The sequence below is a fragment of the Harmonia axyridis genome, chromosome 1 (genome assembly GCF_914767665.1).
Source record: "Harmonia axyridis chromosome 1, icHarAxyr1.1, whole genome shotgun sequence".
Classification (NCBI taxonomy): Eukaryota; Metazoa; Arthropoda; class Insecta; order Coleoptera; family Coccinellidae; genus Harmonia; species Harmonia axyridis.
In genome coordinates, this window is record NC_059501.1 from 21,858,027 (window position 1) to 21,874,842 (window position 16,816).

A 16,816-nucleotide genomic window follows, 5' to 3' on the forward strand; every position below is an offset into this window, starting at 1 on the left:
TTGTTGGCTACAACACGCACACCGAAAGTTTATGGGAAGTTTTTGTTAGGAAACCTTTTAGCTGATCGAACCGACCAGGAGGCAGCTGATTATTTCTCCGATAACCGATTGGTACACGTCTCTCTACGCTTCTAATCGCCTTATATGCATGCGTTAGGAGAGGTAATGTTCGGGGAGCAGTTCTGAAACGACGTCAAGTTGTTACATGAAGCGATAGCGAACGGAAAATATGGCAGAAATAGAGACATTCGTCGATATCTACTGAGGATAAGAATCGCAAAAACCATGTCGTGCTTTTCTGTTTCTTGGAGTCGCATCTGAGCGTGCAAGGTGTTGTTGACACGCTATATTTTATTAATTGTAGTTTTTATCTCAACTTTGAAAATTCTTGTGGTGACTCTTTGCTAGCCCGATATATGCCTTCGAAGGTGGCGCAATGCTCGTAAGAAGAAGATCAAATTCTTGTTTCTAAGCAGTGTAACTCTTTGCTGAGAGATGGCGTCGTGGGCTACGCATCTTTTGGAAAATCGGAACCGGTTGAGATAAGAACCCTACCGTTGTACGGCAAATTCACCTACGCAGAACCTGCCAAGTTCGGTCCAGAAACTTTGAAGTAATCATAGTGCTGCATTTTTTGTCATAGAATTAGAAATCCTTAAAAATGGGAAATATGAGTCACTCAATCCCTAAAACCATTTAAGATTCTTGAAGTGATTGCCACACCGTTTGAGGAAATTATTGCTTTGGGGTATCGTGTTTTCGTGAGGATTATTGAAACACTTATGGACGACAGACGAAAACTTCATTGTAGTACAGCTCTTGGAAACATCCTTGAACACTCTACTAACTCAACTGGTCATCACCTCCTAACTTACTTCACTCTTACCAGTTTTATACTAGGGTTACAAACATAAAATCATATATTACACCGTGAATTTCTTCTTCCTTTTCTTATTCTCTAAGTTGAATGCCTGCGCAATTGTATCATGGGACTTGCACACTAATTAAGGCAGGGGAAAGATATTCCTCTCGAATGTTCATGCCAAATTTCAATTGGATAGTATCATAAGAACAGTTTTTTTTAGACACTAGGTTCAGGTTTTTCGTTATCTTACCTGGTTGTCGTAGTTGTTCACTGCGAAATATCCGGTAACAACGATAACTTCATGTAGAAGAGTTTGGTTCAAATCTTCTTCGGATTCTTTTCCATCGTTATCGTTGATATTCGTAGATGCACAACTCCAAATCAGGTGACTGGCAATGTGACGGAACTGCAGTGAAATACCTTCGGCACCCAAGACTTCCTGAAAAGATCAAAATCATTCAAATAACTGATCAGTGCTACTTTTTGAGCGAGCTTTAATCTTATCATCATTGAAATTGATATAATTATCGAAAAATTGACAAATTTGTGTCTATTACTTCACAATAATATATCTTAATGATATATTTGGTTTGTTAAGTTATTCAATTTGTTAACCGTTTACTCTATTTGTACAGTTTTAGTCATTTTGAATTTTCTTTTAGTTGGTTATTGATTTTGTTATTGGTTTTGCACTATTGCATTGAAATTGTATTCAAAGACAAAAATAAACCAAAGGAATAGACACAAAGTACTCAATTTTTTGATATTTCTATTGAATATCCTTCATCAATTAGAGTCAATAGACTTTTATAATTTGAAGTAATCATTTATTGATTGAGAATCATTACAAACCGAAGAATACATTTAAAATTTCTGAAATTGTTATTTTATTTGTAAATGTCGATTTGTAGACGTTGTTCATGAGAATAACAAGAAAGAAATCTATGACTACTTGAAGTAGTTGCTTTCTCTGTGAATCCTACTAGAGTCAAGGGAAACAGTTACGTTGAGTTAGTTTGAATTTCCTGAATTACAGTTTTTGTGAAGTAGATATACCAAGGGTGAGTTGGTGAATTAAATAATTTTGTTGAAATATAAGGCATTGATGAGGAAAAATTGAATCAGTAATTACAAAAATTCCGAAACCTACGTCTGTCTTAATGCTAATTTAGTTATTCAATTTGTTTTTTACTTTCACTTCTACTCAATTTGCACAGTTTTAGTCATTTTGAATTTTCTTTTGGTTGTCTATTAATTTTGTCATTTTTAGAATTGGAATTCTATTCCAAGACAAAAATAAACCATATATATCATGACGATATATTATTGTGAAGGAATAGTCACAATTTTTTGATATTTATAATGAATATCCTTCATCAAGTAGACTCAATAAACTTTTATAAATTGAAATTTCCGAAACTTTTATAATTTGAAATTATTTCATCACTTTCTGACACAAACGAGGTTGATCTATAATAATGATGTTTACCAAAACAAAATATACATTTTAGGCCAAAATAAAATATCATTTAGAGAAAAGAATTTATCTAAGCAAAATGCTTCGAATTGTTAAGAAGGGTCTATACCGTTTCAGGGATCAGTTCAAAAAATAGAGACCAACGATTTATATGAGGTTCTCACCATTATTCATTCTAAAGAATTCGTCATTGCGGAAAGTCCCTATTTCTTAATTTGTTTGAAATGAAAAAAAAAAGAATTAGATGAATTTTTCATTGAAGAACAAATATATAATTTTTGATGAATTTTCGCATAAAAATATTAAAGAAAAAGTCATGTCAAAGCCCGAAAAAACAGTTTTTGCTAAAATTAAAAATAAACACGTAAAAACAAATTTTCTCTATTTCAGTATCTGAATGAGTCCATTACAGTTCTAAAAACAGTGCTGTAATGAACTCATTACAGCACCGTTTTCAGATATATTCTTCGTGTGGTTGCCTAAGCTGACTTCCAATCCTATCAAATTTCGACAAACGTCAATAATTGTCAATATAATATAATTTGGGGATATAGTGAAATAATTTGCTACATTATTTGCAAATTCTCTTAATTCTGGTAGTGTTAAATCGATTTCGTTAGACATAATTCACGAATTCAATGGGTAATTGTAAATTATGTCTGAATTCGAAACATACGATTCATATTGAAATTCCGTAATCTGCCAATTTTCGTAACAGTCACACCAACTGCCAAGATACAATAAAAAAGTCACTAGGATATATAATCTGAATTTTTCATTGAATTTCGACAATATTTCACGAAACTTGACTGAAATAGAGAAAATATCGTCTAATACTCGTTGCAGAAGGCAATTCCAACACTCATGCGTTCCAAAACTCGCTCCTTCGTCGCTCGTTTTCGAATTTCGCATTCGTGTTGGAATAGGAGCCCATTCTGCAACTTGTTTTAGAATATACTATTGAATTCTTGTATTTGGTTAAAGGAACGGTGAATCACTCATCCTGAAAAGTGTTGAGATCACAAAACGCTGAGGAGAGAGGAGTAGTTGAACTTTGGCAGATCACGAGAATGTCGACTTTGTTAATATTAGTTCGTAATGTTGAATTTTGCTTTGACAGGTGTCACTTTTATCTCTGACCGTGAAGCCAAGGCCATAGAAATTTTCTGAAAAGTTTTTATTTCTTTATAAAAACATTATAGAATAAATTTATCGAAGGGGTGTACCTCTTACAACCCTCCTACCATGTCCGGAAGACCCATCCTCCCTATCCCGCTGATTAGGCAGAAGCCACGAAATTGAATTTTAGCAGTCGCGTGCAGATACTTCTCGGCAGTTCCCACACACATGATACCTCGGGGACACCGTCCCATGGGCCTCATGCGGCTCCTCTGTGCGGCCAGGATTCCCTCTTCCTATATACGGTCACGATGAAGTTACCCTCGCGCCCTCCTGTCTCAGATATCTCAATTGATTGATTTATTTTCCCGCCGTAGGCATGACTTGTAATCGCTTCGATATGAATTTTCCGAGCTAGTTAACATATTGACCCTTCCGAAACTGACGACGGATGGCTGATTGTGTGAAATGATTCTGAAAAATCCAGGGAAGAACTTTTTGGCAATAGTACGAGAAATAATAAATTTATGAGAATATTCTTAATATATTATTCAACGAGCGGTAATGTAGGTCATAACTCACGCAGGTGAAGTTTCTAATTCATCAAGTGAGTTATGACCAAGTTGAATACTATACTTTATCTACGACTATATCAATAAATACTAAGAAAAAATACAGACTTAGAATATAGACAGAAGGAACGGGAAATAAACATATCTGCTCGATCCCGAGTACAAGAGAGATGGAAACTTAGTGTCACCAATCACAATCGAACAGTACAGAGTACAGACATAGAACTACTGAAAAACCTTAACAGTTGTCTATAAGAATGAATTAAAATATACCAAAAAACATTCCCTGTTATAAGTTTCGAGGTAATATGAGAGCCACTTGCAAAATTTTATTATTTTTCGAAGTTATTCCTCGCAAATTTTATCAACACCCATCCCATTAAAATATCAAGGCCAGTTACATGAGTTTATCTACTCCTATTGAATTATATATTCATTCGTCAACTGCTTTTGAGCAATTAATAGTATATATTAACAACAGCGTGAGTTGTAATAACTGACTAGTATAACTCACTATAATAAATCGGAAAATATGGATCTGTGCTTCTATACTTCTCTGCTTCTATTCGATTAGCCGAAAGGGAACATTCCATTATTGTTATTGAGGGAAGAAATGTCCGAGGGAATGTCACTTTTAAAATTTTGACGTTTTCAAATTAAGTTGATATCTAATTATTGTGAATGTTTTGCTGAAAACGATTAATTCAGATAGTGAAGATGAAATATTATATAGGTATTTATTTCCAAAAGACAAACAGCTAATGTTACCATACAGAATTACTTGCCCGAAAAAATATAAAAGAGTTTGAAAAATTTTCAAGATTGGTGTAGCAGTAAGATCATTAAGACATCGTTTACAGAGAACGTGTTTTGGTATATTTCAATGCATTTTTTAGGCAACTATTAAAGTTTTTCAATAAAGTCCTATGTCTGTACCGTGTACTGGATTCGAGCTAGCCGAAGCTAGTTCGATTGTGTTTGGTGACACTAAGTTTCCATCTCTCTTGTACTCGGGATCGAGCACATATGTTTATTTCCCGTTCCTTCTGTATATATTCTAAGTCTGTATTTTTTCTTAGTATTTATTGATATAGTCGTAGATAAAGTATAGTATTCAACTTGCGGTAATGATCATAACTCACTTGATGAATTACAGTACTCGCCTGCGGCTCGTGCTGCAAACTCCATCTGCGTGAGTTATGACCTACATCCTATACGTATACTTGATAAATAAATACTTGACTTGGCTTGATATTGTAAAACTACTACTTGACTTCATTTCAAGTAAAATCAAGTAGCTGGAAAATTAAGTCAAATCGTGAATCCCTATGCACAATAGATCTTTAGGTCAAGGTGCATGCGAGGTCGGATGATCTTTCCCCCTCCTCTAACCTAACTTACAGGACCGGCGCGAGCAATTTTGGCGCCTGAAGCAAAGAATTTTTTGCGCCCCTGCTGAAAAAGTATCAATAACAACATAACCTCCTTCATACCCCCCCCCCCCCAATCGGAAAACATCACCTGTTCTGATGATAATAAAGAACATTCTACTTTGAAGAAGAATTGAATTCTAGTGAAAAACATTTCTAATGAATGATATTATACCGGATTTTTTTAAGGTTTTTAATTGAATAAAACAGCTACTTACGCTGTAGGTATCTTGATTTATTCCTAGATTTCTTCGACGCCGAAGAACAATGCGTAATTAATATATCTGGTTTTTACATTCACAAGACACAGCGTGCGATAGATGAAAGATTACCTACCACAATACAAGATACAAAGGGCGGTCGAGCATGCGAAGCTTCGAAAACTAAATGAGATTGAAAACATATGTTTCGCTGAAAACATTTGGCATTTAACAGTAACTAGTTTCGAATGCAAAATCGTAGGAATTTTCCATTATGTTGAATGTGTAAACAACTTCCACAAAATTCGAAAGCGAATATAGTGTTGCTTTTCGTCTTTGTGAAATACATTTCATCTCTCTTTCAATTAGGGTAAAAGGCAATGCTGCTTATATGGGTTGCCATGTGTTATTTATTGAACATGCAGCTTAGTAAAGACGGTTTGGTGATTGGTGATTTTTGCAGGGAATGTTGATAAACGCAGCAGAACGGATTAACCTCATGTTGCTAAGAATCAAGACTATATTTTTTCAAAAATATGAACAGGCGGCCACAAACTGGGCTAAATTGTCGCCCCTCGAATAGAGAGGCCTAAAAAAGTCGCTTCACTGTTTCACCCCTAACGCCGACCCTGCTAACTTATCATTGAACATTGAAATGTAGATAATTTCTCGATTTTCCCATCCACCAATTCCAAAAACCAAACCGCCGATCTCCCCGAAGATAAAACCTAACCCTGCGTCTAATATCTTCGGCAAATTTGTACCGATAATCACTTCTGTACGTATCGGCGATATTTGCACAATCAGGAACATCCGTCCGCCTCGATTTGTTTATCCGCTCCCTACGCGATACGCCGCCAAGGTACACAACCGAAGACGCGCGCGGGCCGGTTGAGTTTTAATTGAATCAGCAACGTTTCAATAGGAAATTAGCTTTATGTCGATTTCGGGGGCGAGTTAATTTGAGGCCGGTCCCGGGAGATTCGTAACCGGGAAGATTCTGTGTGCACAGCGCACACAGAATACATAGACGTCATACGAGTCATACCGCGCGCTGGCCGCATCCCTGTTTGCTCTCCGACGTATAGCGTTTTCGAAACGTTGGGGGGAAAAATGTGCGGACGTATACAGAGTGTACACTCTTAAAACGGCCCAACTTCAAGGGGATATTATACAAGTGATTTGCAACAAAAAATGTTATATAACACGTGGTCGAAATGTTGATCATTTGATCATATATTCCGAAAGAGCATTAAATTTGCCTTAATATGAGTGGCATGAGAGTTTTACTGACGAGTGTGGTGAGAATATAAATACTCTGAAGAAAGCGAAATAAGTTGTATCTCTCCAATCGTTTTGTGAATGAAAAACTATTAATGAGAATATGTTTTCTTTGCAGTAAAAACTTCTCCATTTACCATGTTTTCGAACGACAAATCAAGTTTTGTGATACCTACTTTCCTTCTGCTTTAAGATCATAGCTAACGTGATGACAATGAAAAAGACGAAAATACTCAAACATTCCTTTGCACTATTTCAGAGCTTCTTTCGATTGGATAGTGAAATAATTCTCATGAAAATGATTAATTTCTACTAAACTTAATATTTCATACAATACAAACAGGTAATTTTGAAAGATAACCAAATTTGATTATTAAATCAAAAAAAGAGAAAAATGTCCTCTCCTTTATTCTATACATTTTCCACATCTTTTTCTTGTTGAATCCACACAACGGTCGTTTCTTTCAATAAATCTTGTTGAGTCTGAACGCGAATTTTGTACACTTTCTATTTTATTAAAGTGTTCCACATATAAAAATCTCAATGGATCAGAAAACTTGATACAGTAGAACCTCGATCATCCGGCCTAATGGAGGGGAAACGGTTCCCGGATAATCGAAAAACACGGACAATCGAAATTCCTCAAAATACGCACAACAACTATGAAAATTAGAGAAATGTATGGGGTACAATTATTTATTAAGCAACAAAATCAATAGAATCATAATACCATATAAAAATATACAAATGAAAAACAAATCATTGCATTGGTACCTATAATACATCGAATGTATATATTTTAGTTGGAAAAGTATGTAATTTTTGTTCTTTCTTTTTTTTATTATTCATCTTGAGACAAATGTGAGCCCGAATTTTCCTCAAGTGGAGGACGTCAATATAATCCGTATCATTTTCCTGCTCTAAATAGTGCATCAGACCATTTGCAAATCTCAACGCGTCTTTGACAGAAACAGTGTTTCTCTAATTCTGTGGTTATTCCGTTCATTCTTCCACATCTTGTAGAAGAAAATCGTGCGAGAATATATCTGAAACGCACAGTTTTCATGGTTATATTTTATTATTATATGTTGGTACTCCGAACTTTCCGCCACGGCTTTATCTATCGATTCATCAATTTGCCTTGAAGAAATCAGTTCACCCAACCAACATTTTTCAATGCAAAAATCACTGAAAGATATTTATGGAAATATTTCATTAATTTCAAAAATGCAATGAATTAGAGAAAATAATGTATAATACTCTTACAGAAGGCACATTCTACCACTCGTCCATTCAAAAACTCGCCACTTCGTGGCTCGTTTTTGAATTTTGAGCTCGTGGAAGAATATCAATGCCTTCTGCACTTGTATTATGAATAACTAACTTTAATCGACAATCGTCTGTATCCATACAGTGGTTAGGTTGGGAAAATTTTGATGCGATTTCTGAATCATCCAGTATCTGATAACCGGGTTCATTTAAATCCGAATTTAGCCATTCCTCAACATCATCGACTAAAATATTTTCAAATTATACCAAATTATTACTATGGCGCATGCGTAATGAATTGAATCCCGGATAATCGAGTGGATGTCTGCTCGTAGGAACGGATGAGTGAAAATGTCGACGAGAACGGATTACAGAGTAAAACGGATAATAGGAGAACGGATAATCGAGGTTTTACTGTATGTCATTCGAAAGCCTGCAAAACGAAGAAGTTTTTACTGCAAAGAAAACATATTCTTATTTAAAGTTCTTCATTCATAAAACGATTGTTAAGATACAACTTATTTCGCTCTCTTCAGAATATTTGTATTCACCACTTCACCATAATCGTCAGTGAAAATCTTTTGCCACTCATAACTGCTCATATCAAGGCAAATTTAATGAATTTTCGGAATATTCGGAATTCGATGAGGACGCAGAAATTATTAAGATATAATTGGTTTTATGAAAAAAAGTGATAAATTCCGTGAAATCAAAAAATGTTAAATTGAACAATAACCACCAACATTTCGACCATGTGACATTTTTTGTTGCAAATCACTTGTTAATCTCCCCTTGAAGTTAGGCCGTTTTGAAAGTGTACACCCTGTATAAGGGGCGGGTTTGAAGAGGTTATAGTGTGGATCGAAGTGAATAAAGATATCGATAAAAAAATTCGAGGAAAGCATTGGTTTAGCGTTGGGGGCTTTAATGTATCTTACCTCCCAGATTCTAGAACTAACATATTAAAGTCACACAAACCTTGATGAATTAATAACGAATAATAATGAATTCTTCAATCTAATGAGAGTAAGAAGGAAATTTGACGTTCGGAATGGAGTTATTGTAATATCTTCAACAAAAGTCTTATCTCACTTCTCAGAAAGATATCTAGAGGAGGCAGATCTAAGATGACTTGCATGGCTGCAGTTGGACAAGAGCATGTTCTATGATAAGCAGCAGGCAGCATCAAAAGAGATATTGAGAACCTGCAACGCGAAATGCAAAAGCAAAGAGCAGTTATCGTTGTAGCTGCTACTTTTTGCTAATGGAATCGTGCTGGTAACTCATGCTCAAAAAAGCACGGACAGCATCAAAGGGAAATGACTTAGGCTCGAATTTTCCATATGTCATATGTAAAGTTCGTGGTGAAGATCAAATGTCTTCCTTGCACCGATCTAAATTCAATTGTTTGGATTATATGAGGTGCTAGAAATAACTTTCCTTAAATTTTAAATAGCCACTGTGAAGAAACTTTTTCGAATATATGAACCAAATCGAGTATGCATTGATTATTTATACAGCTGATTAAAGTCCACTTCATAGAAAAATGATTCTTGCACGCGCAGAATATATACAGGGTGTTATTACTTTCAGCCATAACTTTTAATTAGTGCTATTTTATTCAACTTATACAATAGTTACACCTTACTTCACCTATTAACAGTCGCCGTCCCTGTAAATTTTGGAAGACAATTTCTTATCCACCATAGTTAGCAAACTACAATAAATGGGTCGATCGAAGTTTTGTAAAATTCGCCAAATACGAAGTTTAGTCTAGGTACTCACTTGAAATTTCTTCAAATCCAATTCGGCAATACGTTTCAGGAAGTAGAAAGTCATATGAGCAAGTTTAAGACACATGGTGGGTATCACTGGAGGAACTTGTCCTTCGCATCTAGACATCGAATCTGGGGGTAGTAAGGACCCGTAAAGCATGGATACACAGCCCAGCAATTCGGTGCCGTGAAGAGCTCCCACCTGAAAGTTAATCAAACTGTTAGTTATTTCATCTCCGAAAAAAATGACTGATAAAAGATCATGATTGGCCGGCAATGGTCATCAACAGAGTTAAGATTGAGATCAAGTTGAAAGGGTTATATTTCGCTGCGACCTAATGGTCTATTGTGCCCCTCATCAGAGCTATTCTCTCCATAACGTGATCTACAGCTTGCCTTCCAGTTCCAGAGTTCCAATGAACTCCAGTATCAGGTATGGCTTCAAGGAGGCTGATTCCTCACTTCTTCAATTTTCTTGTATAAAGCAGATTTTGCGTTGGCGAGTGATGGCGAGGCATTCAGTCACCAGGTGATCCGGAGTTTCTTCTTCCTCCCCACAAAATCTGAATTCGTCATTTTCTACTAGTACTTTTCTAATGATGTGTTTCCTTAGGCGACAATGCTCTGTGAGAGGTCCAAAAAGGAGGTGTAGTATATTTTTACTAAAATCCAGATACTTCTTGGATCGCGCAATGTCAAAGTTTCGAAGAAAGAAAGTTTCGATGAAACGAGAAAGATTTCGCCAGAGTGTTTCGGTTTTTTCCTTCCTCTGAAATAAGTACATTTGTATACGCCATAGAAAGGTTCCGGGCTAATGAAAAGAGTTGTATTCCATTTCTGGCAAGTGTGTTGACCGGAAATGACCAACACACAGAGATGAAACACGAAATATAAATGATAAAAAAAGTGGTCCAAATAATCACTTGTGGAACTCCACTACTCAAACCGAAAAACGAAGCCATCAATTCTGACAGCCTTAGATCTCAACCCGATATAATTAGTCAATAAATTTATAGCTGGCTGAGAAAGGCCTATATAATGTTAAATAGCTATCAAGAGCTAATGATTAATTGAATATAGTCTAACTGGGTCAAAGTAGTCAAATTGCCTTAATCAATAGACTTAAAAATTTCATCATGTTGAGCAAGGATGCGCAGCAACTATGGCCAGGTCTGAATCCATACTGTGTGAAGAGAATGATCTTATTAATTTCTACATATTTTTGTAATTGTTTTTGCATGACCTTTTCAACAATTTTGGAGAGTACCGGGATTATGCTAATAGGCCGCAAGTAATAAAATATATTCGGATCCGAGTTTTTAGGAATTGGGATCACCAATGCTACATCTTCTGACTGGATTTCTTACAGGATATTGCCACATCAGAAGGTACCTCATGGAAACAAGTTCAATAGAATTCTGGAACTGAAGGGCAAGCTGTAGATTCCAACGACTAATGGCGAGAACAGCTCTGTTGGGGGCACAATAGATCATAAGGTCACGGTGAAATAAAACCTCCCTTGAATCTAGTCCGGAATTTCCTAACATTAGTACTCACCAAATGAGTGGGGTCTGAATCCTCAGGACAATTACGAGCTAATGCTGCCAAGAACTTGAGAGTTGCTAGCAGGAAGGCACAAGCAGGGGCAACGTCGTGGACTGGGCCTCTAACTGCCAGGCAACATTTTGATAACTGTTCAACCACACCAACGCAAACCGCGAAACTGAAATGAAAAAAAGGTCTCATTTTATGGAAAAGAAATTTGCAAATATGGGCAGTCAAATGGTATAAGTTCATAAACATTCGATAAACTGCTAAATCAATCGAAATATCGGCATTATAAAATAATTTTATAATAACTTTATAAGTTTTTTTATATGAACATTCTGAATGGAAAGTAATACATGCAGTCCTATATAAAATAATATGTAATCGATTCTCTGTTGCAAAAGAAAATTTTTTTAACCTTAGCATTCATACATAAATGTATGACCCTGTATTATGACTTTGGTGATCTTTGTTGTTTCCTGTTCTCATATGAAAGAAGTCCTGGAAAAGTTTTGTAAAATGGAAATTTTAATCAGTAGGCCATTGTAATGATCTCTGAAATGTGATCACGAAATTTCATGTTATTTTGCCTTCACTTCGTTCCTCCCCAAGTCCCCAATTCCATAAATTTCGTTTCTCTATCGTTCGGAGCAGCTCCTTAAGTTCCTCTAAGCAAGCGCCTTATAACAAAACTTCCACCAGCGCATATCGTTGAACCTTTCCAATTTGGGAGTCGCAAACGCAGCTGAGGCCCGTGTTTTTCCCTCAGAAAAAAAAAACGAACGACATGACGGTTTCCTAGGTTCGGCTTCCCTTCGTTCGGGCCTAAGAATTACGACAGTAATGAAGAAATAGTGTCAGAATTTCGGTGAGTCGTGAAAGAAAGAAGATAGGAGGCAGCGTACCTACGCACATGACACATTTATAACCTGATTACCGAAGGAACAAATGGCGGCGTAGAAAAAGCCAAATGTTCCATCTCGCACGTCCATAATTCACATACCTTATCAGATTAGTGAACTCTCCATGTCGCTGACAAGGAGATTGCCCCTCGATAGGATTTGCTGTCACGGAAATATTGGGTCTTATTTTGTTTTCGCGTCTACCGAAGTTGGACGGACAATTGTGCATAAAATTTTTGGTCTCTGAATGTATTTCAGACCATCCCAAACGGTTTTGGTTTCGTGTTTGTCTGTTGGTGTGTGTCCGCACATATTTGTAGCAGCCTTAACAATTCTAAAACGATTACAGTGAATTTCGTACATATAGGGGTGCGATGATTCTTTTTTTATTGAAAATCTACCCCACTGTCCTTTTTTCGAAAAAATTGTTTCATTTTGAATTCAACGGCGCTTCATTGAAAAAAGAGGTCCCCTGAGTTATCTTAATAGAATGCACCATTTTCGAGATAACAAAGCAAATCCTATTCACAAAATTCTACAAAAATTAATTTTCCCTTTAGTGATGAATAGAAGTACAAAAATTGACGTAGTGTATTATAACGCTTTCAGATGGCATGGACATTATAGACTTCAAAACCTAAAAACCAAAACAATGAATGTAATAATACTAGAGTTATAAAAAAAAGCTGTTTTTTTTTAAACTTTAACACCCTGAACCCCGAAAACGAAGCTTCTTAGCTTCTGTTTATAGGAATTGAAGGATCTTTTCGCTTGAGCGAGTCTTATGTATTCTTCCACAGGGTTTTTTATTACTCAATTTCCACTGCAAGATAGTTTTGCTAGTTTATGAGCTTTATGAATATCATATTACTTTATGATATTAAGATATTCTTAGGCAGCAAGGAACTATTGCCTTGTTTGCTCAATAAGTTTATCCAGACTTCTTTGTCTTTGAGACCACTCAGAAGCTGAGAACTTGTTCAAGTTTGGAAATCGGCCATATCGCTATTTCAGGCACAACACTGTTAGTTTCAAAAGGTATGTGAGTAATGAATAATCACCAAATACTGAAAATTGAATTATACGGCCTTTTTTTACGATGCTGTTTATACAACTGCAATTACAAATCATGCAAAATCTTGTTCACCTTCGCAAATTTTTGTTTTCTTGAAAAACTGCTAAAACAACAATTTGATGGAATAACAGAAAGCGGTATATTGAGATACCGGTAAGTTCAAATCGTAAGAATCCAAAATGTGCACCGTATTTTGGATACACCTAAAATTCTTCCAGGATGGACATATTACGAAACAATTTTATCAACATAAAACCAGTAGAGCAGATAATAATTTCCAAATCAAAATGTCAACTAGTAGGACGCAAAATTAGATTCGTGGTATTTTAATTGCTCAGGCTTAATGTGCACCCTATATCTCAAATAGCTGCAATTCATTTCAAATGGATCGTTTACGATCGAATCAGGATATTCATAATACATTTTCTTGAAATCGGGTAAGACTGGAAGGTGTTAAGGTTGTCACTATGCCTTACGGACAAACAAACTGAGACATACATACCACAAAATCAAGGTTCTTCAGAACGGACTGAAATGCATTTTTCAAGGGGGAATTTTCAAGACAAAAATTGTTCTCCTCGCAAAACTGATCGAATAGCTTTCTCTACTTTTGGTAGATTCGGAAGCATGCTATGCTATGGAACTCAGTCAACCTGAAACTTTCAACATTGTGAGAGAGGAGCCAATGAAAAAAATCACAACACAGATGACACGCATCGATGACAACCATGGTCAAATTGAACAAATTGCGCTTCCATCAACTGCTTGTTCATACATATCATTCTCCAAAACTGGAACCAAGTTGTTAAAGGCTTTTTGAAGACCTCAAAAGAATGCTCCAAGCAAAGAAATTTGGCTTTGATGAATGCAATTATGAATCATTCTACAGATAAGTTATTGTTTGCTTCACTCTAAAAGATTACTATATTGACAAATAAAGTTGAATTTTTAGGAAAACAATTCGACTTGGACCTTTTCCACAATAATCGTGCTGGTAATTTTCATTGAAAACAGAAACATTAACGTTTACAATTCGTAAACGTCCAAAAAACACCCTTAATAAGATAGTATAACATGATACTAAATTTTATTGCATTCCTCCCCTTCAACCCCCCTCAATATTAGAACAATTGCGTATAAACGCAGCTGCAATTTTTTTTCACTACACTCGCGATAACTCCATTACGATCTACCACATAAATCATGATGACGATCATCGACATGCCCCACGTACCTCTATAGTCCGTTGGAAATCTCCAGCCGAACATTATCTCGTCCGGAATCGCCCTAATCGAGTTTCCACCCACGCATTAGGCGCGCATCACACTCGTGGCTGGAAGTGTCTCTCCAATTGGCGATTCACAGAAGTGTGACCGGCCCAGTTTTCTAATTAGGAAAACGCACTGGCATCTGGCATCGGTAAGCCTAATCAACGTAATCTGCCGACGATTCATGGTTGACGGTGGCAGAATTGGATTAGGGTGCGTTAGAACTATTATATCTGTTTATTCGGTAAGTCAATTGGACGTCGGCGTTTGTGAATGAGACCGAAATGAGAAATTGAATCAAGAAAGTGTTACATGTGGAAAGATGACCCGATTGTAAAACAAACATATAAGGCCAATTGAAAAGTCCTCGGTCTGATGCACAGATGGCGGTGCTAGTATTAAATCCAAATGGCTTCATCATTTTACTCCGGAGTCCAATCGACAGTCAGCTGAGTGGACTGCACACGATGAACCGAATCCAAAGCGAGGAAAACACAACAGTCAGCTGGCAAGGTTATGTCATCAGTATTCTGGGATGCGCAAGGTATGATATTCATTGATTACCTCCAAAAGAGCCAGACCATCAACAGCGATTATTATATAGCATTATTGGATAGTTTAAAGGATAAAATCGTTAAAAAACGGCCCCATTCGAAGAAAAAGAAGGGGCTGTTTCATCAAGACAATGCGCCGTGTCACAAATCAATAAAAAACAATAGCAAAATTGCATGAATTGGGCTTCGAATTTTTTCTGCATTCACTGTATTCGCCAGATCTGGCCCCCAGCGACATTTTCCTTTTCTCAGACCTCAAAAGAATGCTCGCTGGAAAAATATTTAGCGCCAATGAAGAAGTAATCGCCGAAACTCGCTATAATCGCTTTATCGCCCTCGGAGACAACTGTGTTGAATAATAAAATCGAATTTAGCCAAAAAAATGTGTTTTACTATGGTAGACCGGGGCCTGTTAGCTCTTTCAGTTTTTGAATTTTAGGTTATGTTTCAAGGTTTACATCATATAATAGTGATTGTTACGATCTACAAGGACATATTTTTCAGGGGTCAAGCCCCAAGCCCAAGTTCCAAGCCATGAACTTTTTTGTAGTACGCCACTAGTGGATTTTAACATATTATGAAATCATTTCTATATTTTGTGCATACATTATTTGTCTCATATGATGTGCAATCATTATCGAGGGAAAAGTTAAATCAGTTTTTGTAATTCTCTACGTTTATTTGAAATTTTTAACAAAAGGTAGGTACCTATAATCAAAATGAAAAAAACAACTCTACGTATTTGGGTTTTGATCAGAATTACAAGTTTCCTCGAAGATCACCTAAAAATAAGAAACCTTACAAAACTTCAATTTGAATTTGATCCTAATATCTCAAAACCATGAGCTATGAAGAAAAGACTAAAAACCTTCTTGGAACTTCAACGCTCTGTAGTACGGTAATGAAGTATTTGCGGACAATGTTTATGGAAAAAAAGTCTTATTTTGACCTGAAAGTACGCCCCTGAAATCTTGATACTGGATTTCGAAACATCATGTATATGGTCCCCAAGGGAGCACGAATGAAAAGCACTCAAAAGATTCTGACTTGTGCTTTTCTCATTTTTCGATATTCTCCATAAATTTTTCCTGATTCTGGTGATGCGAAGATCAAGAAATATTGCATGAATCTAAATGAAAAATTCAATTTCAATCGAATCTTTCTGTTCGAGAGATATCGTGTTTAGGGCCGGTCGGCCGCGATTTTGAGGACGGATACGACACCAGTAGTCGAACCTTATCGTCTGAAACCATCCTCTGCTCAAAATTCGAAAATTACTAAGATGTCTGAAACACTGGTGTGATTACATACTCTTGAAAAACCTCAAGATTGCAGTGGCGACTTTCGAAGGGATCACCCTCTTTGGATTTTAATGGTATTGGTCCCTTTTTACTTGATTTTCTCATCGTTCCTTATGACGGCGCCATAGAGTAATAAACGTAGATAGAGGAAGTATAAGTAACTTTTACATGTCCCCAACA

At 36.3% G+C, this 16,816-nt stretch overlaps 1 protein-coding gene across 2 annotated transcripts in view; it reads right to left on the minus strand.

Moving 5' to 3' along the window:
- The window catches only part of LOC123670981 (S phase cyclin A-associated protein in the endoplasmic reticulum), a 113,447-nt gene that overhangs the window by 13,717 nt on the left and 82,914 nt on the right, over positions 1-16,816 (minus strand). For both annotated transcript variants that reach the window (XM_045604598.1, XM_045604597.1), the window contains 3 exons: positions 11,546-11,711; positions 9,999-10,190; positions 1,116-1,304 (listed from right to left, as the gene is read on the minus strand). In XM_045604598.1, the coding sequence (XP_045460554.1) occupies positions 1,116-1,304; positions 9,999-10,190; positions 11,546-11,711 (547 nt within the window). The remainder of the gene's footprint in view (positions 1-1,115; positions 1,305-9,998; positions 10,191-11,545; positions 11,712-16,816) is intronic.